The sequence below is a fragment of the Borostomias antarcticus genome (assembly GCF_949987555.1).
Source record: "Borostomias antarcticus genome assembly, chromosome: 1".
Lineage (NCBI taxonomy): Eukaryota > Metazoa > Chordata > Actinopteri > Stomiiformes > Stomiidae > Borostomias > Borostomias antarcticus.
Genome location: NC_140234.1, coordinates 32021413 through 32049354, shown reverse-complemented (window position 1 = coordinate 32049354; position 27942 = coordinate 32021413). Strand labels below are relative to the sequence as shown.

Sequence of the window (27942 nt, the reverse complement as noted above, 5' to 3'; positions counted from 1 at the left end):
GCGGAGACAGGTAATGCACGAGCGTGGACAGAGAATACCTAGAGTCCAATTACTCTACTCGGAAACCTCCAACATTTCCGAGTGACTTGTTAGCCCTCCAGCCCAAACCTGAAAATCACGTCGATCTAGTCGACAGCTGAAGACATTTTGAAGCAGCTGTTTTCACGGGTCACGCTTGTTGATTAGCCTACAAATCGGCAGGCAACTGGAATCCTGTCGCGGAAAGAGAGACGCATCCCGACCAGACCAGACACATTTTACAATAACGCAACGTCCTAAACGCCCTTCCTTGACCAACCTCATCACAACGGGAGATGGAGACTAAAGATAAAGCAGTCGGTAAGGAACTTTACATTTCCAGACAGGCTATGGGTGTGGAATGATGGCAATGGGTCTGGTTGCACGGGGCAGTCGTGGCACGCCTGTAGACTGCGGTACTTGCAGCTCGTACACAGGACGGGCGCCCCTGCCGCTTAAATGAGCCTATATTGCGGTGAACGATTTAATAGGTGAGTTTTTATAGGTAGACGCATCTGTGACTAAGGTCTTCTACTGCCATTGTAGAGCATCCGGACTGCTCGCTATCAGGATGGCTGTTTTTTTTTTTTCAGGGAATGGCTGAAAGAATCCTGATGCAGCAGATTTCTAGCTCCCTAAGGTTTCAGTAAGGTACGGGTGTAGTGGTTCATTTATTTCTGTGCATCAGGGCAATGCTCACACGTATACCTATATCCCTAGCATTCCTGGTGGGAGACATGTCAACTAGTGTAGCCTATGGTTTCCATAGCATAGTTTGTGTATTCTACACTTTCAATGTTATTTTAATGCGGTGAGGATACATGCATACTTTAGACTCAATACTGTCTGTACACTGTTCAAGCATGTTGTATTTCTCTCTCTGTATATGTCATTGTGCTAGTGTGTTTTGTCTGTGGTCTGAGGGTAATGGCTGCCTGGTGTACTGGAGTGGGCCTATATTAAATTCTGCCATCATTCTCTGAAAACAAACAGATGCATTAAAATCTGCAATATATAATACTGAAACTGTGTTTGATGAAGAATGTTGGTGTGTGTCTGTCTACCGTAACTGAGGTTAACTGAGGTTAACATTAAGGCCCCGACAAAGATGATAAATGATCAATGCTCAAGGTGCTGTGATTTGCTCATGCTCTGCTAACGTTCCATCCCATCACTGTCAGTTGGCTGGGTCCATCTGAAACATTACTGTTGGCAGAGACCAGATGCTCAGTAGTGATGACTGTTCTCAGTAGTGATGACTGTCCTAGAGCACCTTAAGCGTAATGTATTAGTGTTGCTTGACAAAAAATGTGTTGCTCACCATCTAGCATTTAGGGTTCAGTGAAGCTTCTCGTCATCTCTATGGCAACCTTCAGAGAAGGTTGTGTCTATGGAAACCTGATGCCAACTTGAGGGTTTGTTTTCATTCTGTCAGAAAGATGGCTGTACCATGATAGCTATACAGGTTCAGAGTGTGTGGACAAAAACATTTTTTGTTTATTAGGGCTGGACAGCACAGCTGCCAGTTCCTCTTTTTTATTCTTCTTCCTAGGAAACAACTCTCCATTCCGGATTTTTGAAATATCAAAAATCTAACTGACAGTGCATCAAAATGTTTTACTGTAAATGGTAGGGGAGGGCCGGGACGAAATAACACTTTTTTATTTGATCCCATTTACTCCGAAATTATTAGAGGTAGAGATTCCATGTTTTATGACACACAACCTGCACACGTCCTTCACTATTACCAGCTGTATTTTCCATTCTAAGATATATGACTTTAATATAAATAGGCCGAGAATGGACCGAGTGCAATGGTGCTTTGGTCCCTACAGAGCAGGACGAAAGTACACAGCAGTGGGGCGGAAATAACAGTAAACAAAGGGTGCTCATACCTCTGTTTTTCAGGTTTCTAAGTCTTTTTACTATCAATAAATGTACTATTACACACAACACATAATAGTTACACAAAATATCATGTTTGTATAGATCAGTGGCGGCTGGTGAAAAAAAATAGTAGGTGGGGCGGAAAGTTTTGAAACCAAACCCCTGTAGAGCGGTCTGGGGGCATCCCCCCCAGAAGATTTTTTTTGTGATTTTCACATGTAAATCAAACATTCTGGTGCATTCTGAGAAAATAATAAAGGCAAAATGCAACATTTCCCTGTATACATGTCCCTATTTACAAAGAAAAATGGGGTGGGAAAACTGAATTTTAACTTGATTTAATTGAAAAAGCAAATTTGCAACTGTTATCTTGAAGTTTTTTTTACTAGAATGACTATAAATAACAAACCTGACAAAACAAGTTTCTGAAGTCGGACTGCACGTAACTGAAATACTCAAGTCTTTTTTTTTTAAACAAGCCTTACCACTAATTAAACGGATGTCACTTGGAAAACTGCTGCCAACCTTTTCTCCACACTCACTCATTTTAGTTTCACATGCATTTCAGCCACATTAGCCCTAGATGAGCAGCACAGTCGAGCTACCTTATTTTGTATTATTTGTAACTTCCTGAGTAGGCTTTTAGAGGCAGATGACCACCACACCCCTGAGCAATAATCCAGATGACAGAGAACCAATGCGCAAATAATTTGATTTAGCAAAGATGATGGAAGAAATGGTGCACATTTTCTCCCCGCAGCTACTGCTACACCCATTCTACAAACAATATCAATATGGTCGGACCAAGACAGAGTACTGTCAAGCCAGAGTCCCAATAGCTTGATTTTCTTTACTTGTTGAATGATTTCACCCTCAATGACAAGATTTGACTTAGGATCTTGGGCTATCTTATGCTTAGAGCCAAATATCATGGTAACTTTTTTTGATCTGTTCAGCACAAGTTTATTTACCTTAATCATATTGTATATGATGCTAAGCTCCTTAGTCAAAACCTGGTTGAGCTCAAAACATGTAGGAGCGGCATAATGAAGAGTAGAATCCTCTGCGTACATTGTCAGGGATGCTTCCCTAATAGCAGAGGACAAATAATTTGTGAATACTGAATAAAGGAGCGGGCCAAGGCAGCTCCCCTGTGGAACACTGCAGTATAAATCTACTGTTTGATAGAGTGCCATTAAAATGGCATCTCTGTGACCTGGACGACAGGTAGCTCCATTTTCACATACATGAAAATGTAATTCTGTGTACTACCCTGTTCTTTAAAAAAAAAAAACATCCCCTACAGTATTTAAGTTATGGTGCTGAGGTGTGGTAAAACACCAAAAATGTTTATCTAACATTATTTCATTAAAGAGGGCATATAACTTTGGCATAGGAGTCTGGTGAGGAGAGGCTTGGGGCAGTCTGGTGATGGAGAGAGCCTGGGACAGAGGCTGGTGGTTGTAGACTTTGCAGGATTGCCTCAGAATGACAAAGAATGTGAGAACAGAATACAGTGTATGGCCTCTGACATGCTCAGAAAGAGGATACTAGTCACCCACAAACATACTGTCTCACACACTCACCTCAGGAGAGAGGGCACAGGACTTGGAATGTCTGAGCCACAGTCTGGTGAGGAGAGGCTTGGGGCAGTCTGGTGATGGAGAGAGCCTGGGACAGAGGCTGGTGGTTGTAGACTTTGCAGGATTGCCTGTGAATGACAAAATGGCAAAGCAGCACACCGCTCTGTCAAACTAGTGTAGAGTAAGGGTGCGTGTCCACTGGGGAGCTCTATTTTAGAGCTGATGCTTTTTTCTCGTTGTTTACAATGGGTAATGAGCTCTAGAGCGCTATAGAGACGAGAGCTGTGTTCCAAGCACTTTTTAGCGCTGCAGCGCCATGAGCTCTAGGCTTTTTTGCAGTTGAAAAAAGTTTAACTTTTTGGGCTAGAGTGCAGGCTGTAAACGGCTGTTCTGACAGTGACAACGGTCAGTTTTTGGCAAAACCGCAGAGACAGCGAACGTTAGCACTAGCTAACATTAGCTAGCTATCTTAACTTGGCTAGTTAATATGCAGTCGAGCCGAGCTCGGGGGGCTCACAGGCCAGTGCAGAGATGTATTACCAGTAGGCTAATTATAGTGGAATTGCTGAATGACAGTTTATCATTTAATCTGTATGCCTACACATCAACTCATTTCCATGTATGTGAATAAAGTTTATTACAGTTATTTACAAAATATCAAGTCTCTGTCCATTTCTGGAAAAGGCAAATCATTTCTGTCAAATGATCACTCAAGTTTTATCACCAACCCCCAACTATTTTGAGTGACTATTGTGAAAAGCGCTATATGAAATGCATGATTAGACTATTATGCATGGGATGTTGTGCTGTGGTCATTTTTATTAATACATTTGATTAATCAGTCAATAGTATTAAGCCCTTTCTTCCGTTCCAGGAAGACAGTTAAGTCAAACTCGAGAAAGCAGGGCAAGTCAAACCCGTTCCAGGAAGAGAGTTCACTGACAGCGTGAGTCAGCATGGTAACTCACTCTGGGAACCAAACCTGCTCGCTAGCAGGTACTCTAAAAACCCAGACTGTCTCCCCATCTCTCCCTACCAGATGAGGAAGCGCATTACTTCGTTTAGTTTTAAATGCATGCATGTTTCACCGGGAGAGGATTTTAAGACTGCGATGGGATGCCCTATCATTCCCCGAGGATTATAATAACGTTATCGTTTTTCAGCAAACTCCAGTAGCATATCTACTAAATAACATTTTCCGGCCTGAAATCGGCATTATTAGACTACACAAATCACATCGTGGCCGTGCTCTTACATCAGAGCAAATTATGTGGGATGCCCTGCGTTTCTGCAAACGGGTTTGACTTGTCCTGCTTTCTGGAGTTTCTCGAGTCATCCGTTGTATGACCAAAATGGTGGTAGAGCAATTATCAGACTTTCTCAAAAGTGCTAGTTTTGTCATTGTTTTGATCTGAACCATTGTATATGATCATAAGTACTGTCCTCTGGAATGAAACAATCTGGGACTTCTGTTAACACATTGAAGAAAATGTCTTACTGACAACAAGCAGAGTACTATTAGCACCATAGGCATCACCCTGTTCCCCCCATAGACCCTGTTCCCTCGACTCTCCTTCAGTCTGTTGCACCCGAACTCATTCCCTTCCTTACCCACCTCATCAACGCATCTCTTATATCAGCACGCTTTCCCTCCGCTTTCAAGACTGCCAGAGTCACCCCCCTCCTAAAGAAACCATCTCTCGACCCCTCTGATGTCAAAAACTACAGACCGGTTTCCCTTCTATCCTTTCTATCCAAAACACTTGAACGTGCTATCTTTAACCAACTGTCTTCGTACCTCCACCAGAACGACCTCCTAGATCCCCACCAGTCCAGGTTCAAAGCTGGCCACTCGACAGAGACCACCCTCCTTGCAGTGACAGAGTCACTCCATGCCGCGAGAGTGAATTCTCTCTCCTCTGTCGTGATATCCTAGACCTGTCAGCATCATTTGATACGGTAGACCACCAGGTCCTCCTCTCCACCCTTGAGGAGAAAGGCGTCGCTGGCTCTGCAGACTCCCTGTTTGCATCCTACCTGACGGGCCGCTTCTACCAGGTGACATGGAGAGGGTCAATGTCGGAACCGTGTAGTCTGACTACGGGGGTTCCACAAGGGTCTGTCCTGGGTCCTCTCCTGTTTTCCCTCTACACTACATCTCTGGGCTCTGGCATTCGCTCGCATGGCTTCTCCTATCACTGCTATGCCGATGACACCCAACTGGTCCTGTCATTTCTCCCTTCTGACACACTAGTGGAGACACGCATAGCTGGGTGCTTGGCTGACATCTCGGAGTGGATGACGACACATCACCTCAAGCTCAATCTAGACAAGACTGAGCTGCTGTTCCTCCCGGGGAAGGGCTGCCCGCACCGGGACATGGCCATCACCATTGAAGACACAGTGGTGACCCTGACTCGGACTGCGAGGAATCTGGGTGTGACCCTGGATGACCAACTGCCATTTTCCACACATGTCACATGCTCCTGCAGATTCATGCTCTACAACATCAGGAGGATTCGCCCTTTCCTCACTGATGAAACGGCGCAGGTACTCATCCAGGCCCTGGTCATCTCCCGTCTGGACTACTGCAACTCCCTCCTTGCTGGGGCCCTGGCGTCAGCCATAAAACCTCTGGAACTTGTCCAGAAAGCTGCTGCTCGCCTGGTGTTCAACCACCCCAAGTTCTCCCACACAAATTCCCCTGTAGTGGCTCACATCCAGTTTAAAACTCTGGCACTAACCTACAGGGCAATGAAAGGAACAGCCCCCTTCTACCTCCAGGCCATGGTCAAACCCTACACCCCCTCCCGGCCGCTACGCTCTGCTACCTCGGGGCGACTGGTTGCCCCATCACTCCGACACGGTCACGGCTCTTCTCTGTCCTGGCCCCGCAGTGGTGGAATGAACTGCCCACTGATGTCAGGACAGCAGAGTCGCTGCCCATCTTTTGTCGCAGGCTCAAAACTCAAGAAGTAATAATACAAATTATTTTTACGCGTTGTAGGCAGCATGTGGACTGTTTTGCATTACTTCACCTGTGAAACATAAATGAGTAGTGTTAGTGTCACTGCACTTCTCTCTCTCACAATCACTCACACACACACACACACTGTGGCATCCTCCATGTCCCGGCACGGAGTGAGGCTGCCACAGGTACGCGTTCGGCGGCCGCGAGTGTTCCCAAAGACAGCAGCACCATGGACAGCGCCTACCCGGTAGAGCCGGCCGAGGAGCCCCAGTCAGCACCATGGACAGCGCAGCCAGGTGATGGAGGGGATGTACGGGCCTTTTGTGGTTGCCCAGGTGACACTGCGACCCAGCTGCCCAAAATCAACTCATCAGCCACTGCCAGGGAAAGCCCCGGCTTAAGACAATCGGCTAACGAGCCCCACAACCTCAAAAAGGCCAGCCAGAGAGACAGACCTGGGTCATTTGACTCAGTGAGTACCATGTATGTGCTTGTTTGTGTCCCATGCAGACTGGGAAGAAGATTGTAAACCCTGGGTTTTTGTTACTTTTAGGAGCCAATGCAGTAACCCTACCCTGGCCCAGAGCAGTTGCCTACCGAAGCCCCGGATTTTGGTCGTCTCCACGGGAGATCGAACTTTGAAAACAGTTTTTTCTGTTTTCATGGAAATAAATGCGCTACAGTGTGGACGAGCTCCCCAGTCATGATCTGAATTACTGTGCTCCACCTCAGCTTCCCCTCCCTGGGTTTTCACAACACACACGCACCCTCTCTCACACACAGACACACACACACTCACTCACGTGCGTGCGCACCCATGCACACACACACCAAAATACCTCCCCTGGAAAGGCCATGCCTTAATTCATGATGGGAAGACTGCGTGCGTTCCCTTCCCAACCAGTACGGAGTACATAAGTTCATTATGGAGCCAGCAATGGTTATCACAGAACATGCAAACAATATATTTGAAAGGCTGTAAAGATAGGCAGCTTTGAAAGACAGCACCGTGTTGAGAGAATGCTTGAACAACAAAAATGATTGTATCTTTTCATAGAATTGCAGATGGTACATGAATTATACCTCAACTTGTTAATGTTTGCAAGAAGTTTCCCATGATCTTTTGCAGACACCTCCTGATGGTAAATTGAAAAAGGTAATACAACTACTACTACTACTACTACTTGTTATGGCTGGTTGGCAAAGGACTCAAACGCACGACTCAGGGGACAGCGGACGGTTTGCCCAGCAGGGCCTTTAATGGTGCAACAAAACAGTTAGGGGGCAAGGCAAAAATCAGAGTCAAAGTCACAGGCGGGGTCAGGCGATCGGCGTACGTAATCCAGTAAATATAATCCGAGGTCGGGGGCGAGGCAGGGGTCGAGGAATCCATAGTATCAGTCCAGAGGTGGATTGACAGGCAAGCGGCACTGCACACCAGGGGCCTCATTTATAAACGTTGCGTAAGTACAAAAGCGTGCGTAACCCATGCTGAGCAACTTTCTACGCAACTTTCGGTATTTATAAAAAATGAGCTGAGCGATAAGTTGGCGGAAGGTGTGCGTAACTCTACGCACACTTCGACCATCCTTTAACTACGATAAGCACGTTTCTGGAGAAAGGGGAAAACGCTACTCTGATGGCAGAGGGATGAAACTCGGGAAAGTCTGCGAAACACATGACATATTGAATAATAAATACATCGGTCGCTGCAAGAAACCCTTCAATGTGTCACACAGTTTAAACGGAATCAATCGCCACCGTAGCCTAATCACGAATTAATGTCGGCATTGCTTTGGATGTGTCTGTGAATTGACCCATTTGTGTGTGGTATCTTTCAGTTCTTAACTTTTGGGTCAAGAAAGTACTTCAGGAGAAAAATGCGGTCAAATCAACAATTTATTGAGCACGCCTCACAGGTCAAATCTTCGGCAATACTAAAGTTCTTTTACGAGGTGGCGAGCTTATATCTTGGCTTCAGGCCAAGTATCACATGACAAACAAATTTGCATAAAAGGGATGTACATTAACACAGATCTGCTTGTAATTGGTCAACAGGTCACTGAGCTCTGCCCCCCTCCGGACATGGGGGCCATTTTGGGTTCTTCCTGTGTGCTCCTAAGATCACGTTTACAACTGTAGACTTCCTGACTTCTTCTTCAGAGGTGTTATCTTTATTGGCCTCAGGGACAAAGGAATGTTGACTCAGGACAGGACATATGTTGTCATCTAGATGTTAAACTACTTAAGTTAACAAAGTTCTACCTAAAGTGAAGTTTATTCATTATTCTTAGTAAATTGATTACTACATGAGAGTAATACAAATGTATTGATGTAATACAGTATAATACAGTATAAAAATATACTACGTGTCATAATATAATGTTATGTTGTAGGCCTATTCATGTATAGGCTATCCCGAGAAGCATCACGGGCAGTAGCATATGAATAAAAGCCACATTACGTTGATAACACAACACGACACGAGCCTATAGGCTTATCATAGTAATGATTCCGTATGTCGATAGCCTACAACTATAAGGCCTATACCGCACCAAACAAATGTTGCATTCGGCGTTGAAGTATATTTATTCAGTTTATCATTTATTTAGTTAATTATTCGTATGTCTAATTATCCACCTATTCATTCGTTAATTTATTTATGTATTTATAGCCTATATTTGATTAGGCTTTTATGTAAACCCGAATGACCACTGAGGCAAGCCGCAATTACAATGATGTTGAGCGGTGAATGGAAATGTCCTACTTGAGGCAACTGTAGGCTACATTAGGCTATATTGTACATCATCATATATCCTCATATTGTCTTATGATTGTCATGTAGCAGGCATACGAGGAATGTGGGCCTAAAAACGCATGTCATCCCAATGCTCACATGCCGCTTTGGTAGAATTAGCTGTGCGCAAAACAGCGCATGGAGGTGATGCGTCTCCAAGTTGTAAGAACACAAGGGAGCAAGTTAGATTATTAATTTGCCGAATCGTCATGTGTGTAGCTATAATTACGCTTTATAGAATCACATGAAACTCATCCATGGACCCTATATATTTACAAGACCTCGATACAGGCACTGATATAGCTGGATTATAGTAGGCCATGACGCACGGGGCCTTGGATATGCCGGTACTTGGCACAGATGTTCTAATATGTGCTTGGCTATCCCGCAACATCCATTAGAACACGCAGCTTCTATATGCCTACAGAATGTTTTGAGAAAGTATGTGAAATGCATGATATCCCGGAAAATACACAAATTTGCTGCTGCAAAGAACCCTCAGATCTGTCGTACAGTTAAATTGGGGATACTTGCCTTAAGTAGTAACTATAGGCCTACATGTTTGCATTGTTATGGATGTCATTGTAAATTGACCCGTTTATACGTTGATAAGTTAGGCATTTTATTCATGGGCCACCCTGTGAAGCATTAGATTACGTGCAATATAGATCCAAACCCCATTACCCATGCAACAACACTATAGGCGTATAATGATTATCAGTTTGGATATAAGCAGCCACCTAATAAGGCCTACCGCACTAAACGAATGCCAATATAGCCTGCATGATAGATAATTCATTATAATCTAAATGGGACCACTCAGGCCTAACAGGTGCTCTTATCAGTCGTGCACATGTGAAATCATCGTTCCGAAAAGATCCTTTTGCGGCGTCTCTACCTCGTTGACAAATACCTCCACCTCGCATCGCTAAAATGTATCTTTCTCTTTCTGCCTTTTGCACTCGGCTCCATTGTCGTTGCATATGTATAGGCGTATCACTGACCATTTATAGGCAATTGTGGGCGTTAATTGGGGTGTGATCAGAACGCGCGTTCACGTGCGGCAAGTTAAGTGTTGATTGTGATTTATAAAGGGCAGCTGGCGTAGGCGTGCCTGAGTGAACATGGGTTGTGATACGCAGCGTTTTATAAATCGATTTTTTGTGCGTATATTTTAGTACCCACTTAGCTAAGCTAACTTAGTTACGTGGATTCTACGCAATGTTTATAAATGAGGCCCCAGGTCTGGGTATAAACGGAAAACATGATAAGGAAAAAAATAAACATGACGGAAAAAACACAACTGAGATATGGACAGCAGTCAAAGCTGGCTAAACTAGCTAGGTACTTGCCACAGGAACGTAATGGGAAGATCTGGCGATGAGCGTCGAGAAGACCAGGGTTCTTGTAGGTTGAGGTTGATTAGATGATTGAGACCCGGTGTGCAGAGCTCCGCCGTAAGCTCGTTCATCAATCACCGTGATAGCCTTCACCTGCGGCGTCAGAGGGCGCGCTAGTTGCTAAGGTTAGCTGTTTTGTAGATTTCCACCAGCTAGATTCCACTGGGCCTTTCTGTAACACAAATGTACTCAATCTCAGACAATCACATTATAATAAAATAATAAAAAAATACTAATAATTACCTTTGAGTTAGTTGCCACTGGCAAGCGCTTTCTCCAACTTTCTCTTCCCGCTTTTTTGGGGGGGAATTTCTAGCTATGACATCACAACAACATGATTGGTCCATTGCAGTGATGGTCCTGGAACAACATTTTTATGATGCTCCAGGAATGAGTCCAACACGACAATATCAGATTGTGCTTAGTCCCCAGTCTTGTTTTCATCTTTAAAAAGCAGTGCCAGGGGGTACTGTGAACAGACAAAACATAACAAAATGTAATCACATTAAGGTGTGTGTTCAAATCATGCTAGTAGATTATAATTATATTATATATATACACATATATTTGTAGTATATTTATCAAAGTACTTAAATCAGTGGAGCACTGTGCCATTTCTTCTGAGTACTGATGTGGCATGTGATGCACTACAACCTTAGAAAAAAGCTTGGAAACGGACAGGTACTGTGTGAGGATTTGACTCCAGGGACAGTGAACTCTCTCCGCATGTGCGCTTGTGTTTCCAGTCCGGGGAGAGTTACCGAAATCATAATGAAGGATGTCTTGGACTGGTCTTTAATTATCATATATGGGGATTCGGTCTTGCACAGCAACGTGATGGATCCAATGTATAGATGTTTTCTGTGGACGATGGACTGATAGTGTGTGCGCATGAAAAAGTCCAAGTTGTCAAACACAATGGAATATGTAGGTGGTGGAGTGGGCTGTGTTGACAGTCATTGTCGTGGAGCTATTCCCCAAATCTGCTGTTTCAGAATGTCAGTGTACTGAAGGCTAACACAGCTGTGCCATCATCCATGTTTTGGGCCATTTCCTCTGTTGGATAAAAACAACTATTTAAAAATATGAACACAGTTATAATTTTAATATATAATTTATACATAGACACATATCATCACCTCAGCTGACTTCTCACCTGCCAAGTGAAACTGCTCCATGCTTCTCCAGACATTGTCGAGGCCCATCTCAGAATCACTGTTTGTACCAGTCGCTCCCTCGAGATCTCTGCCTGCGTCCTCCTGTTGACCAGCACTATCAATGTTCCCATCTGCTTCTGAGTTCAGGAACACTTCATTCTGCACCTTTAACTGCCAAAGAGACTCCTCACATGTGTATGCCAACTCCTTCTGCTTCTTTACTGCATTCATGTGAACAGAGGTAATGGCCATTTTGCTCAGCCTTTGAAAGACTGCCTTCTTTGCCCATCCATACTGTAGTATGCTGTTTAGGTAACGAGCAAAGGCTGACAGGCAGGGTTCTCTTCCTCTCAAAGCTGTTAGCCGCAGCACAAGTGGAAGGACGAGAATAGTTGGTGACAGTTGCAAAGATGGATAACAGGAATGGTGACAGACAGCTGAGATGTGACTCCAAGATGGAAAATGAAAAAGACTTCAGATCCTCAGGTGACTTCCACAGCATGAAACCCTGGTTAGGGCTGCAGAGGGTTCTCAATTCACGCTGAATCAGCGGAAGAATTTCCACCTTTAATTCTTCCCCAAGGTCCTTGTGCTTCAGAATCAAGGTGGCATCTGATTTCCATTTTGTATTGTTGATGTTGTTCCTAATTCTTTCATCGTCTGGATGGCAGACTACGTGAACCATTTTGTTGGATTGATAATGGGTGAAGACCTGAAAGATAAAGGAAAGGTTTCAACAATATTGTGTTAGTGTTTCACCATGACATTTGTCAATGAGAAGGATTGTGATGGATAACTTTGACATTGTGGTGAAATATACTGACTGTTAGATATGGTGTGGTGAATTTCATTTATTAAGATTCCCAGTTGCTATTGCAAGATATCGTCTTGCCTTCTCTTCCAGTGCATGAAGGATAACTTGAGTTCAATACTACCATACCCTTCTCCCATGTCACTACCGTACCAGCCCCCATATACATCACAGCAAAGGAGTCTCACTGCCTGATTAGGCATGAGAGGTCTCAGAAAGGTAGCCTACTCTTTGCTCAGGCCAAGAGGAGCCCATCCCCCACCTCGACCCTAAGCAGAGGTGGGGGCTGCAGTGTCGTACTCGTTGCATAACATCATTACTCCTACAGTAAAAATACACTATTCACACTAACAAATCACGTGCAGTAGTCTTCTAATAGTCTCATGGTCACCACCCTCAGTTTGCTCACACAGGCGTATCAGTAAATATTGACAAGCTACCAAATTAACTTAACTTTCGAATGCCTGGGAGCCAGAGTCCTGCCAATAAGACAGTTGACATTCGAGCCAATGTGATATTCTCAAAGTCTCAATATTTCACATTTTTGAAGCAGTAATTTAACCGTTTAACACCACTTTACAACAAGCTCTTAACTCTGTTGGGTCCGAGTTTACGGACTGGGGCGCAACTTTTTATGCTCCCTCTGATTCTTGGAAGGAGTATAGGCTCTCGATCCTTTTTATCAGCTCTTCCTGCCGCTGCTGACACTTGTTTTTCCTCCTCTTCCCATCATATAAACACTGGTAAATCCCGTTCCAATCTTGACAGTAGGCTGTCACACGAACGTCTTCTGTGGCGATTTTTCGGAACTCTCAGTCAATCCTACTACAGTCAAAAAAGCTTTGGGTTTATTTTTTTCTCAAATATATGAATAGAGCTAGTAATAACATCATGTATTCTCAAATTTCTGTGGCAAAAACACTCCTTCACAGACATTGCTACACCATCTCTGCTGCATGCGGGCGATGTAAAACAGGCTTGACTGTGGACACTGACATCTGTGCTCCAGCAGCTTCTAATTCATTGCAGACCTTTTTTTTTGGTGGTTCTCTGTAGACTCTTGACCATCCTGACCAATTTTCTCTCAGCAGCAGGTGATAGCTTGTGTTTTCTTCCTGATCGTGGCAGCGACACAACTGTGCCATGCACTTTATATTTACTAACAATTGTTTGCACAGTTGATCTTGGGACCTGTAGTTGCTTTGAAATGGCTCCAAGTGACTTTCCTGACTTGTTCAAATCAATGATCTTCTTTTTCATATTCACGCTGAGCTTCTTTTGACTTTCCCATTGTAGCATTTGTGGCCGAGTCTAATGATTGTATCTATATCACCAAAATTTATAATTAATGTTGTATATATATTTCATGCATGCAATGTATGCTCTATATATATATTTATTTGACCTAGCAGATTTGGTCACATTTTCAGTAGGCCCATAATGAATTCATAAAATAACTTCCTGAATGTTTTTGCAACAAAAAAGCATGTGCTCCAATCACTCTATCACAAAAATATGAGTTGTAGAAATGATTGGAAACTCAAGATTGCCATGACATACATATTCTTTACAAGTGTATGTAAACTTTTGAACGCAATTTATAACCATAGCCTACATATTTTAAAACAAATCAAATTATACAAACCCATAGGGTTGATAATCTATACGTAAAAATAAAGAAACCAAAATAATTATAAGGCTGCTTGTGCAGGTAAGTAAGCCCAGCTGAAAACATGAAAACATATGTTGTTTTGTAGTGAACGTTAGGGTTGGTTGATCTGTCCATGCTTGTTTATTGGCCGTTCTTCAGGTAACCCTGTGTTTCACGTCACAGCGATATGAACTGTGGGTAATTCCCTTAGGCAAAGTCTGCAGAAGTGCAGACTTAGGGAAAGGGGGCATAAAGAGCTCAAAATGTCTGCCAGGAAGCCCTGACAATGGGACAGCCCTAAACCCTCACACACTTAGCACGAACGCGCCTCAAGCGCCGAGAGTCTGTAAGGATGGACATTGGGACTGGGCCTCTTCAATGCATCACCTGACTGGCTGGACACTATGGACCCGAGTCAGCTCGGCTAGATGTACATCTAGACTAGACTAAAAACTCTTACAAGCTCTTGCACACCTTGATATGTTTGCACATCTACAGTAGGCATGCTTAGGAACCAGAACACTACAGGTACATGTACCTTTTTAGGATACTTTCACATGCTTTGCACACTTTAATTATCCTAGGGAATATACCTACTGTACAGTACAGTTGCTAAACACTTGTGTATTTGCTGTTCTGTACATTTGGATGCCTATATTTTGTAGTTATTCATTTTTTATTCTAATCTGTGTTACTTTGTTTTCCTCTGCTGCAACAGTGCAATCCCCCCAGGAATTAATACAGTTCTACTACTACTACTTCTACTACTACTTCTACCAAGAAGCCTGCATGAAATTTCAGTGGTGTTTTTGGATCCCCCCCAAGAAGTTCCATAACCTTGTACAACACTATAGGGCAACTACTTGTTGTGATAATGGTGTGGTAATATTTCTTTGATCAATGCTCTGGTTCATCATTTCTCCCATCTACTGTATGTATCTAATGTCCTCTTCACTCTGTCTGTGATACTGTACGCCCTCTGTGAGACCCACTCACCCACATTCTAGAGTAAGATGATTAAGGCATATTGCTCAGAATTTACCACCACTCCCTTTTGGAATGTTCGAAGATAAGAGAGATTTGTGTCAGACCACAATTATCTGCTAGTGTGTCATTCTATGGCAAATGATGCAGTGAGTGATGCGGGTCTATCTTGAGTTACAGGGTTCCTGGGGAGAGAGAGATCACTTTTCAGAGAATGCTATCACTAACAACCTTGTTGCCATGCTTGTAAACCATTCTCCCTTTGCAAAGGTTAAGAAGAAAACACTTTCATGCTGATGGAGAAACAAGGCTATACCTTTTTACGTTTACGAGTTTACGTATTAGAACCAAAGTACTGATAACGGTGTAATTTCTGATTCTTGATGTTTCTGGGGTAAAATATATAATTTGTGAACTGTTCAAATGTGGTTTGTGCCAGTGCATTATTTCTGCCAGTGAATTATTATTGCCAGTTATTTTAAACATCGGCATCGGCCCAGAATTTTGCAATCGGTGCATCCCTACTGTGTGTGTATATATATATATATATATATATATATATATATATATGCATGCATTTTTAGTATAACATTAAGCTCATTACATGGTTTGTAGATCTCTTTTGTTTTGTTTGTGAATAAAAAAGGAGTGTACTGTAAGTGTGATGTGGTGAGCCAGCCTCCTAACCTGTCCTTGCTGCCCTGCTCCTCTCTTTGTTGTGTTACAGAGCAGCTGAAGGGGATCGTGACAAGACTGTTCAGCGAACAGGGGTTCTACCTGCAGATGAAGCCAAGTGGCATCGTAAATGGGAACAAGGATGAGAACAGCGACTACAGTGGGTTACGAACATAACTCCCAAATACCCTTCTCCTGTCATCCATCCAGGGGTCTTAATCTTGTCATGCTGTATGCCTTATTCCAGTGTTTGCTTGCGTCCTTCACCAAACACTGTCTCTCCAAACACCCAAAATCATGTCCTTCCACCAGCTGTAACTGGTCAGCTTATCAGACCGAAATAACACACTCCAAGTGTGACGTCAGTGTCTGACCCTACCAACAGCCTAGATATTCATCACAATTTCCACAAGATGTCACAATAGCCTAACATGCCCAACAATGACTATCATGCATTTATTTTGCCATGTGCCATGTTTCTTTTGCTACCCGTTTCACCTGCCAACAGAAGCAAGCCCCCAGGGTTCAACGTTAGAGAGATAAATGTAGGCTATGGTTATGTTAATAAAGCTAACAATTATGTTGTAAAATGCATGCAGCACTGCCGACCCGAACGATTGATTCATTATTACCATGGATAGGTATTGGGATTGATCAAGGGCGAATGTGAAATAGCAGCCACGAACTCAGCGGGTTATCCGAGATGCGGTAGCAGCGGCCAAAGCTCCTGCTGGCGGGGAGTGAAGCTTTTCAACTCGCCTGTCACTGGCTCCCTGGAGGAATTTAGCCTGGCTGCAATAACGTTATCGCGAATGGAATGAATACCATCGACTAGCAAACAAAACATGTTCAGCTATAATTAACCTGTTAAAACTAAGATGCCTGGATTAAAAAATGATGTCTCCAATGGATATATTTGACAAAAACAGGTTAATAGCGGGGAGAGCCGGGAACGCGCGTCTACATTTCACATGAACGTGAACCTGTTTGTGGACATGCGAGTAGGCCAGAATAGCACAACTGCGCAAGTACAAAAGGCACCGGACATACGTCAAACGCGTCAAATTTGCCAAGATGGCACGGTTCAATAGGCCTTCACTTTTGATAGCGGTCAGTGAATGGAGTGGCTGTATCCAGTTCTATTAATACATCCATGGGAAAAATTCAACAATGCCTCCAACAAGGGCAGGTCTTTTCTCTTTAGCACTTTTTTTTTTACTCCCAAACTCTGTGCACGCTGAAGAGGTTGATAACCATAGAGGAAGGGAGGACTCGGGGGAGGTCCGATATTGGGGCATATTTTCTAAAAAAAAAGTTCACCACACAAAAGACACGCTTTTAAATATAGAAAATAAAATATTCTAATGTTATTAGAATGCATGCGTAGAATGTGACCACCAGGCCTATCCCTTTCATTATTGATTGATCCAGTAGCCTATTGAAACATGTTCTACCTGGAAAGCACAGAAATATAAAATGTTCCAAAAGGCTTAGTAGTGTTCAATTTAGCTAAATTGCGTTGCTTTTAGCCAAATTAATTGTTTACCGTTGATTTAAGCAACTTAACACCTACTGGACTGGCCCACAGCGTAAACAGAGCAAGCATCTAGCTAGCGACCAATATAAAACTTAAAAACTGGTTATGCTAGAAAGACAGCTAGTGTTCCCAAATAAATGTTAAGCTTGTTTGATACGTTGAAGTAATTTGCCTGCCTATCACATTATATGGTCAGCCACTCAGTCACAAATAACATTCCCAGCTGGTATACAGTGGGGAGCTTCTAGCACTCGTCAGTGCTGCACCATTTCACTCCATCCATCCACTCAACATGACAAATCAGAATGTCTAGAGGCCACTGCTGTATGAGATGGTTCCTGAACTATGCTGCTTATTTGGACGTGACCTTCGTACTGAACGTGAGTGACGCTATTTCCGATGCCCTCTCTCTCTCTGTCTCTCTTTCTCTATTCCTTCACCTTCTCTCTTCCCAGCCCTGTTTAACCTCATCCCAGTGGGTTTGAGAGTGGTGGCCATGCAGGGAGTGAAGGCGGGTCTCTACCTTGCCATGAATGGAGAGGGATTCCTTTACACATCAGTAAGACCTTTTCTTTTTACACTAGTCTTTATACTGTATATTGTCAGTGTGTGTGTAATTCCTGTTAATTCCCATGGAAAGTTTCCAACTTTGAATATTCCCAGAATTTTGCAACCCTAGTCATAACTCTCCATGATGAACAGTCAGTCAATCCACAGCCAGCAAAACGCAAGAAACAGTCAATGCAATGTTTATTGTCCCCACTTCGGTAACCAATGCATTGAATTTACATGTATGTATTTAAAATGGCCATAAGTGTAGCGCTACACATACCTCCGCTCATTGGGCGCCTTTGCAGTGATCCGATGGTCCGATGCTCCAAACAGCTAGCATTAGCACTGAAGCTCCTACGTCTCCACAGCCATATCCCTGGATGGCTGCAGACTACTCCAAACGCCTCTGTTATATTCCAAACATGCTGAAATTTCGAAGCTCAAAACTGATGCAAAGGTTTTGACTAGGTTGTAGGAGCTCAGTCTACTACTGTAAGCTACTGAGAATGTTGACGTGCTGTGCACTCTATAGTTGAATCATTAATTGGCTTGCTGTGTTGCTTTCTGATATAGGATCCGTAAGCGATTACTTGCAGTATCGCGTTCATTTATTATCTACATACAAGCAAACAGCCCATACTCACCAATGCCGGGACTCAATACAAACAAACAAAACCTATTTGCCCTTCTGGGGTCAACACCTGACGACAACAACCTTTATAGGCTACCTGCCTCAGGTAATGTGACAGCGCCACCCCATCCCCACACAGTGAATTGCGCCAATAACCCAGCAAAATATCTGACTCCTGTAATGAGAAAAATAGATCAGTGTGTCCCCAAGGAGTCAGGAGGGTAAAGGAATGTTTGAGGTTGACCTTTAGTAACACTGAGCTTTCTGAGCACTGGTCTCTTCCAGCGCTTGGCTCTTTCTGAGCACAGACCTTGTCAGTCCTATCTCTCTCTCCTTTCTCAGGAAATATTCACAGCAGAGTGTAAATTCAAGGAGTCTGTATTTGAGAACTACTACGTCATCTACTCTTCAACGCTGTACCGGCAGCATGAGTCGGGCCGTGCCTGGTTCCTGGGTCTCAGCAAGGATGGCTTTGTGATGAAGGGCAACCGTGTGAAGAAGACACGGCCCTGCTCACACTTTGTGCCCCGACCCATCGAAGGTGAGTCTACACTGACACAGACATACTCAGATACTCCATTTACGACCGGTAACATTTGAGATGCTGATTTTTTGGGGGCACTGAGGGACAAATGTAGATTCTAATCACAGATGTTGTGTTAAATGTTTAACTCTAAGCTTATGTTAATATTTCATCTCTAATTTAATCTGCCCTGTTTTTTCTTCTCTCCCCTACTCTCTCACTCTTTTCTCTTGTTGTCTTCCTTCTGTCACACTACATGTAAAATATCCCTTATCCTCTCTCTCCTTCTCTTTCACTTCTGCCCACCCCCTTTCACAGTTTGCATGTACAAAGAGCCATCACTGCATGAAATTGAAGAAATACAACGCTCACGGAGAGACTCAGAAGGAGAGAGTCCAACTATGAATGAAGGCAAAGTGGTGGGCCAGGACTGCACAGAGCAGGATGACTCATAGACTGTAGAGCGCCCCCTGGAGTCAAACTGCATTTCTTACACCTTGTTGACCAGACAAAAATGACAACCACAAACAATGAAACAAAAGAAAAAGGAATTCTAGCCTGTTAAATAAATTTAAAAAGGGGAAATATTTGAAATAAGGACAGGAATTTTATGCAAAAGCCTGCTGAATGGCACCTTGAAGTGTGACCTACTCATGCCAATGTTATTATTTCTAGTTAATCTCTGAAATAAGCTTTGAACCATTTAAGATCCATGAATGAAAAGGCACTTTGAGTTGCTTCCTTAATGTTATAATCATAAATACGAATCCTATTATTATTTTTATTTATTTTTAATTCAGACTTATTTCCTCCTATATTAGCTACAATCACTGTCTTTTGGTGTAGGCAGTCAAAGCCAAAGGTCAAGGTGGGGAGGCTTGTGAGTCATTCATTGCCATCATGGGTGGAGGTGTATCATGAATTCTGCTCTCTGTTCTGATGCTCTCCTTGGGAAGGGGTTGGATTAGAATGGGGGTGGTGGGGTTACATAACTCAAGCACCTGAGGAAACAGTATGTAGTTTCTAATGGCAGTGAGCTCACCTGACCTCCAGGCTGATCACATAGTCAATTATTGTAGTCACTTTAAAGCTGTGATTAGTGATTTTATTTTACCAATATATTCCACTAGATGGCAGTAAGGGACTCACGCAAACTTGTAAACAAATGAATGGCTAAGCCACTCCTACCCCTCTCTCCCTTTCCCACCTATGGCAAAAGTATCCCAACAAGTTTGGTTAAACAAAAAAAATCTATGAATGTATTACATTACAGAAGAACACTTGCATTTGGTAAAATTTGGAAATAGGTCACATAGTGAATTTGTTACATTATTCCAAAGCAATTACATTCAGGAAAATATGTTGGCATCTGCATTATTGTGCCGCAAATAATGAGTGTTCTTGTTGATGTCCTTGCCTTCTTGAGCCCAGCCCATGCACACTCTTCCCCCACCCAGCCTCAGCCTCATCCCGTCCCAGTTGGGCCATGATCGATGCCCCGGTATAGGGTGTTGAATTGACTCAGGCCAATGATTTCAGTGCCATACATAGGTTGTGAGAGAAAGCCATATATGGTAGAAAAACTGTCCTGTATTTGATAGTCTGAGATAAAGGTGGAATGAATGAAGCTGCCTGATGGCATCTACACAATTGAGGAGGTATATGCCGGCGGTCCATATACTGTAATCCCAAAATGAAGAGGGAGAGAGCAAAAATAAATGTTGTGCACGACTGGGGATGAGACCAGCTAACTTTGTGTGCAGAGCTGTAATGTAATCTTCATGGACAGTGGGTCGACATACTGGGGAATAAGCGTCAGATAGCCACCTTGCATTTGAAGAGGTACAGTAGATGACAATGGGCTACTCCACATAGAACGGGATGAAATGTGAAATAACAGTCCTGTAATTATGATCGGGGATCCATCCAGCAAAGTAGGTTGAGCTGTCATACCTTTGATCATCCATGGGCGAGGAAGGAAGAGAGGATTTTCAAACTGGGTCTGCAGAAGCTATTGGCCTACATCAGGCTGATGCACATAGATCTGAAATGAAGAGAGGGAATCATATTTTTTCAATAATACTAAAGTAAAACATATGAATGTGCTTTATTCTTTGCTTGCCATCATTAGTTTGCCAACTCTGAAATCACTGCTTTCGCAAGAAGAAGCTTGCATGCTCACAATGGCCTCACAGGCAGCCAGAGCCCTGTAAGTCCTGGGGGTGGAGGCGGGGGGGGGGGGGGGGGGGCAAGGCACGCTGTGGCTAAGGCTCAATGAAACGATCTGATATCAGGTGTTTTTAATTTGTTTTGACAACATGAATAAAATCAGTGATTACAGCTTTAACTCTAGTGCAGTCAGCTTGTCTAGCCCTCTGGACAGGAAGTCTAGGATGTAGTGCAGAGGTCCAGTTTGATGATGTCAGAGTGTGAGGATAGACAAGCTACTGTGTACATACAGTCAACAGTTCACTATTTTTTACTTTTACGCTCAAAGACTATAAAAATCTGAAATGTTGACTGCTTGCCCTGTTCTTTTTGCGAAAGAGTTATACTTTTGATGGCAGCATCAACAAATATTTGAGCAAAGCTGAAAGGTTTCTCTGTGATGATTCTGAGATCCAGAGGGCTTAGTCGAGAAGTCAATGTAACCACTGCTGTCATGTAACCACTGCTGCTATGTAATATCTGCTGCCACTGAATCCCAAGTAACATATGGTGTACGTTCAGTCATCAGCAAGGAAGCCATTCGTGTCTATTTGGATTTTGGATCCACAGCTGGGAATATGCACTGCCCTATATCATATCTTGTATCATGTCTTGTTATTGTGTACTTATCAATGTTCATCTCATTCATCACTCTTCAATAACTGGAGGGTATCTTTCAGACACATTTCAATTAGTGAGTGTAGGAGTTAGGTAATAGAGGTTGTCTCTGGCTGCTGCAACTAAGGTCCTCCTTGCGTTTTCATATTATAAGGTGATACATGATTTAACATTTCATTAATGTACTACTCTACTATGGAACGGAATGATCACAAGATCCTATACTGCCTCAAAGAAGTCTTCCATTGGGGAAATGACACCAGCTCTAGGCGAAAGTCAGGGTATGGGTCATTACTGTGTGGTCAGTCTCATGTAGGGAGTGGAGCCAAAAAGATCACTGCCTACATGGGATTTTTCCTGCCGACATGGGTTCTTATCCCCGGTTTTGGAGGGTTAACTGAAAGATGTACTGCCATATTTCAATGGTCTTTGGCAAGCCTGGACTTTATTTTGTTCACTAATGTTTGCACATTTATTGAAACACCTTTATGCATCATAATATATAAAAATTGCAAATAAGCAGCAGGATGAAAAAGATTATTGAAAAATAAAAAGAATGATACCAAACATTAATCTCAGGTATTTTATTGCTTCTGTGAAATAAACAGTATCTTGTTACTTTCACCCTTAATTTTCAGGTTTGTCTTTGAACTGACACCAGTGACCTCCGCCCCAGCATGGCCGCCCATTCACCTCCATAAATTTTTTGGACTAGGCTTAGGCGTGATGGAGGGTATAAACTGCCATATCTCAACGTGGGAAGGTCACAGATACACAAAAGGCATCCATGGGCGGAGGTCTGCTTTCCGAGCACCATTTCCAGCTATTTTTGCTATGACGCTTCATTGAACATTAACCTCTGCAACGCTTGAGATCCAATCGGCCTATCAAAAATTAGCCCTGGTCCAGGGCGGTAGTCGGGGCTATATCCCTGCTATACCGCCCTGTCAGGGACCATTCACTGTGTCAATAACTTCTGTCACTCGGTCTGCACTTCAGTATCTACAGAAAATATTTCATTACTCGTGAGCAGGATAGCGAAGCCAGAGTAGTGACGGTGCTATTAAATTGTAAAAAAAAGTTTTTTATATAAAAGGTGGGGGGCTGCAACTGAAGCCACCTTGTAGAAAAGGCTTTCATCGTTTGAAAACTGTTTTCACTTCAGACAGTAACGAAATAATATTATCCCAAATGATTCATTACAACTATGTCCATAGACTAGCCTACTGCACTCCCCATAAATTATTCCACATGAAACTATCCCCAAACCTTAATTGCGATCTGTCTCTTCGGAACCCCTGGTACCTTCCTCTAGGCCAGGGGTTCCCAACCTTTCTGCCCCAGAGCCCCCCTAATTTACACCTGATGGAATTCTTCCCCCAAAATCTCTGTGAACGTCTAGTCTGTGTGTATTCATATGTGCGCAAATTCCATCAGGTGTAGGTTAGGGTACAATTAAGCGCTTCGCTAGTGTAGCAGTGATATTAATGTTGACACGATTCATACATTAATTTGTTGAATTTATATGGTATTGTAGTGCTGTAAATACAAGGATTTTTGGCCCTTCATTAGATATAATCATGTATTTTGTTAAAATTGCTGTGTGACATGTCAATAACAACTTTGAAAAATATTTGTCTAGCTAATATTAAGGCCTCAAATTGTCTGAGGCCTGGCGCCCCCCATGCAATCGTTGGCACCCCCCTAAGTGGGGCCCGGACCCCAAGTTGGGAAACCCTGCTCTAGGCTATATGGTCTGGGAATGCTTGGCTGTTTCATTATTTTGGTTGCTAGGAGAATGTCTGTAGTGGTTCCTGGGAATATTCGCCTTATTCACCTCAGGTCAGTCTGACATAATTGGGGGTGCGGAAGTGCCCGTTGACTTCAATGTTAAAAGTTCACTGTAAAAACACCACTTCAAGAACCAAAATAGTCAAAATAACAGACTGAATACACTATCGGTGTTACAAACTCATCATTACCAGACTCTGATTGTTTTTCACTGCCGTTGTTTTCGAGTTTGGAAATATGGAGGTGAATGAGGCATAGTTAGCCGTCACCTGCATTCACTCCCATGTATTTCCAAACGCGAAAGCTACGCTACGATCGGCTTCCGTCATATTCTAAGTCATCTTCTATATCCTCAAAATCTGATAAATATTCAGCCCTATTGCACACAATATTCCAGGCACCAACAAGCCGATCGTAGCGTAGAGAATGTGAGCTGCGAGTGTAGCCTACAGACGGAGAATAGCCAGTCTGTGTGCTGTGCGCATGCGTGCTGGAGCTAGTGGGGAAGCTGTATTTCATTTCTAAAGACATTTCTAAAGATCATATTACAGAGGCATGTAAAAACCACAACAAGCCCTCGCTCTATGGAAGCACAACTAGCAATTCATAAAAATAGATTGATGAAAACAACTGTTTCGCGGCAGAAAATACATTTCAGTCGAGATCACTTTTGTCAAATTTGAACATTTATTATACAAGCGGCATAATACATAGCATATGAATTTTGGCGGTGTGCTCTGTCCGGGGGGCCCCCTGCCTTCCACCGTCGTGGAAAGCGCTCCATCGGCGTGGAGCGCGTTAGCAGGGGGAGGCAATCTAGGTGTTCCCCCCCTCTGGGCCAAGCCCTTGGCCCAGAGAGCCAGGAAGGGGGAACGGCATCTAGCCCCCTGCCTCAATGACGATCAGAGTGGGCCGCGATCGGGAAGACGCTCGGAGGTAACTCAGCCCACTAAGACCGTCAAAGAGTACCACAGGAGGACTGCTGTACATTATAGTCCCTGGTCCCCACGGGCCGACGCTTCGTGGGTTCCGCGGGAGATACAGCCTAGTGTCTCTGCGTCCATGGCGCCCGGAGGGACCGCTGGATGGCCATTCGGAGACGTAGCGGCCCACGTTCGCCACGGAAAGCCACAGAGACCAGCTAGCGGCTACTCTGGCATCCACTAGCCGACGCTAGTGGAATACTGCTGTACATTATAGTCCCTGGTCCCCACGGGCCGACGCTTCGTGGGTTCCGCGGGAGATACAGCCTAGTGTCTCTGCGTCCATAGCGCCCGGAGGGACCGCTGGATGGCCATTCGGAGACGTAGCGGCCCACGTTCGCCACGGAAAGCCACAGAGACCAGCTAGCGGCTACTCTGGCATCCACTAGCCGACGCTAGTGGAATACTGCTGTACATTATAGTCCCTGGTCCCCACGGGCCGACGCTTCGTGGGTTCCGCGGGAGATACAGCCTAGTGTCTCTGCGTCCATGGCGCCCGGAGGGACCGCTGGATGGCCATTCGGAGACGTAGCGGCCCACGTTCGCCACGGAAAGCCACAGAGACCAGCTAGCGGCTACTCTGGCATCCACTAGCCGACGCTAGTGGAATACCTGACAGACTACCCCCCAAAAGAACACACCAGCAACTCCGCGGCCCGCATGCGCAGAAGGGTTGACGGAGAGCGCTCTGACTGATGAACTGATGACTGAGGTACCCCCCAACCCAATGTCACAGTCCACTCATAGCTCTTTGGGCATCCAGAATATCCAGGACTCCAGGCCGTAGGTAGCGTTCATAAGCAGACGAAGACCATCGGCCCATGGACTTCAGGGTAGACACCGGGGCGATGGCGGCGGCGGTGGTTGCCGCTCCTATGCGGAGGGAGTGTGCAGGGAAAACCATCGGCCCATGGACTTCGGGGTAGACACCGGGGCGATGCGGCGGCGGTGGTTGGCGCTCCTATGCAGAGGGAGTGCGCAGTGTACCGGTCCGGTGGGAGCCCACACGCCTGGCAGAGGGTGCGGAGTCCGGCGGAGAACCAGGCTCTGGTCATGGGCTTTGCCTCTCTCGTCATGAAGAGGGGCTCCTCCTCACCGGCCTGGGGTCAGCTCGTCAGGTAGGAGCTCCTTGGGGATGCTCTTCGTGATGCCATTAAGGAGGAGCTGGATGGATCGGTTCCCCAGCAGAGAAACGGTGGAGGGGTCCAGGCATCGCATGTGGAATGAACACCTGCAACAATACTCTTAACCGACTGAGGCCGCAGCCGCCTAGACACGACACAATGAACTATGAATGCTGATAGTATAGAATATTAACAGCATGACGTTCACATGAATATGGAGCAGAACGTAGTGGACGCCGGGCCCCAGGTAGCGTTCGTATGCCGATGAAGGGGTCCAGGCAGCGCATGTGAATTTGTACGCCTGCTACGACACTTCGACCGATCAAGGCCGCAGCCGTCTGGATCCAACACGATGGACAATAAATGCTGATAAACCGAAACGCTAGCGGGCACGAAGGTTCATCAAATGTGGAGCAGAACGCAGCGAAAAGAGACCATGCAGTCGCATTGGTCAATGCGGTCCGGGCCAGACCAGCTCTCATGCATCGGGCAGCGGATACAGTAGGGCACGAGGCATCGCTTGGTCCAGAACCATCTGCTGAAGAGGCAGACCAGGCCGGACAGGGCCGCCCGCAGCCTGGCACAGTCTGCAGAACTCTGTAAATCAAACAGGGAAGCGAGTCAGCGATTAGATCGTTGAGGCCGGGGACGAGGATGCGTGGAAAATAATTTCCCCCTGCCCGGACAGCCATGCGAGCAGCGCATGAATTATTGACGAACGGAATGTACGAACGATCATAGTTGATAAAATTCACGGTGCACCGTTATTGCAGAAGAGAAGCGTTTCCAAGACCACTGAGGGGCCCCGCAAATATTACGACGATAGAGAAACTGCACGTCGCGCATAACACCCTATCCATCGTCCAGTCGACAAACCGATCATGTCATGCACGCAGCATTATAATCAGGTGATTAGTCTTTGAAATAACGCAGAGGGCTAAATGCGAAGAGCGATGCAGGATCCCAACGCAGCGTAAAATGACACATCCGACATTGAAGCGTGACCAGCGCAGCATACATCCCTTTTACATTTAGAAATAAAAGCCCGTAAACCCTGCCCCAAACACCGCGGAGGAGCAGGCGACGAACGTAAATGGTGGAAGGAATAAGCACTGCGTTAAACCAAAACAGCCAGGATAGTCGCGCACACGCAGCAGATTGCAGAGCATAATGGCTTGTATCAATTGATGACAATGCACAATTTACAGTACGTTGCCCTAAGGAACCATGCAGTAGCCCGATGCTACTGACCCGAACTATTTATAAACCCAATAAACTGCAATAATTGGTAAGGCATCATCGCCGTCGTTGTCCCCGAACGAGGTTTGGACATGCCGAAGCAATCGGCCATACAAGCCAGCCTACCAGACAGGCGAGACAGCCTTAATATTATTATAATATTTATCGTTTCTTTATCTCTTTACTTACATTCATTTATTTATTTCTCATTTATCTCTATATTGTTTGCATCTCCGGAAGCAATTTCGATGCGTTCATGAACGTCAGGTCCCTACCAGAATATGTAGGGGTGGGACGTATACCCACCTCCCATGTTCTCTGGAAAGCGCATTGTGCCGCCTCAGGGCATGAAATGCGCTATCAAACAAGCTTAGATTGATTGATGGGGACACAGCTAGCATTAGCCACACCGAACGGCTAACGCTAGCTGCGTGGCGGCACTCGCAATATGGATGCTAGCGAGTAGAGTGCAGTTCGGCTGGAACCCTCGGGCTGCAACGATTGAACGCGAGAATCATGAGCTAGTATTAGCAATCTAACATAATGATGCCCCGACGTGCAATACGGGAACCTTGACGAACGCCAGCTAGTTAGCAACGAGCAGTATAGCCTGTCATGCAGCCAGCGAATCCACGAACGAGCCGCGAGGGGAGGACTTAGATGAACCAAATACATAACGAGAATCCACATAGCACGTCCACGCCCGAAACTGCAAACATTTCAATGGTGAATGCACCCGGCGTACATCGACAGTTGAGGAATGCGGCAGACGAGGCATGGACAACCTCCGACATCAGCGGCT

At 44.6% G+C, this 27942-nt stretch overlaps 1 protein-coding gene across 1 annotated transcript; it reads left to right on the top strand.

Annotated features, from left to right (window-relative positions):
* Positions 1-24: 24 nt before the first annotated feature.
* Positions 25-19632, top strand: LOC311316360 (fibroblast growth factor 12-like; the record flags this gene model as incomplete). The annotated part of the gene is made up of 5 exons (XM_084447201.1): positions 25-339; positions 15987-16094; positions 17927-18030; positions 18997-19195; positions 19496-19632. The coding sequence occupies exons 1-5, from the start codon at positions 315-317 to the stop codon at positions 19630-19632; spliced, it is 573 nt and encodes a 190-aa protein (XP_084303327.1). The 5' UTR covers positions 25-314.
* Between the last annotated feature and the right edge of the window lie 8310 nt (positions 19633-27942).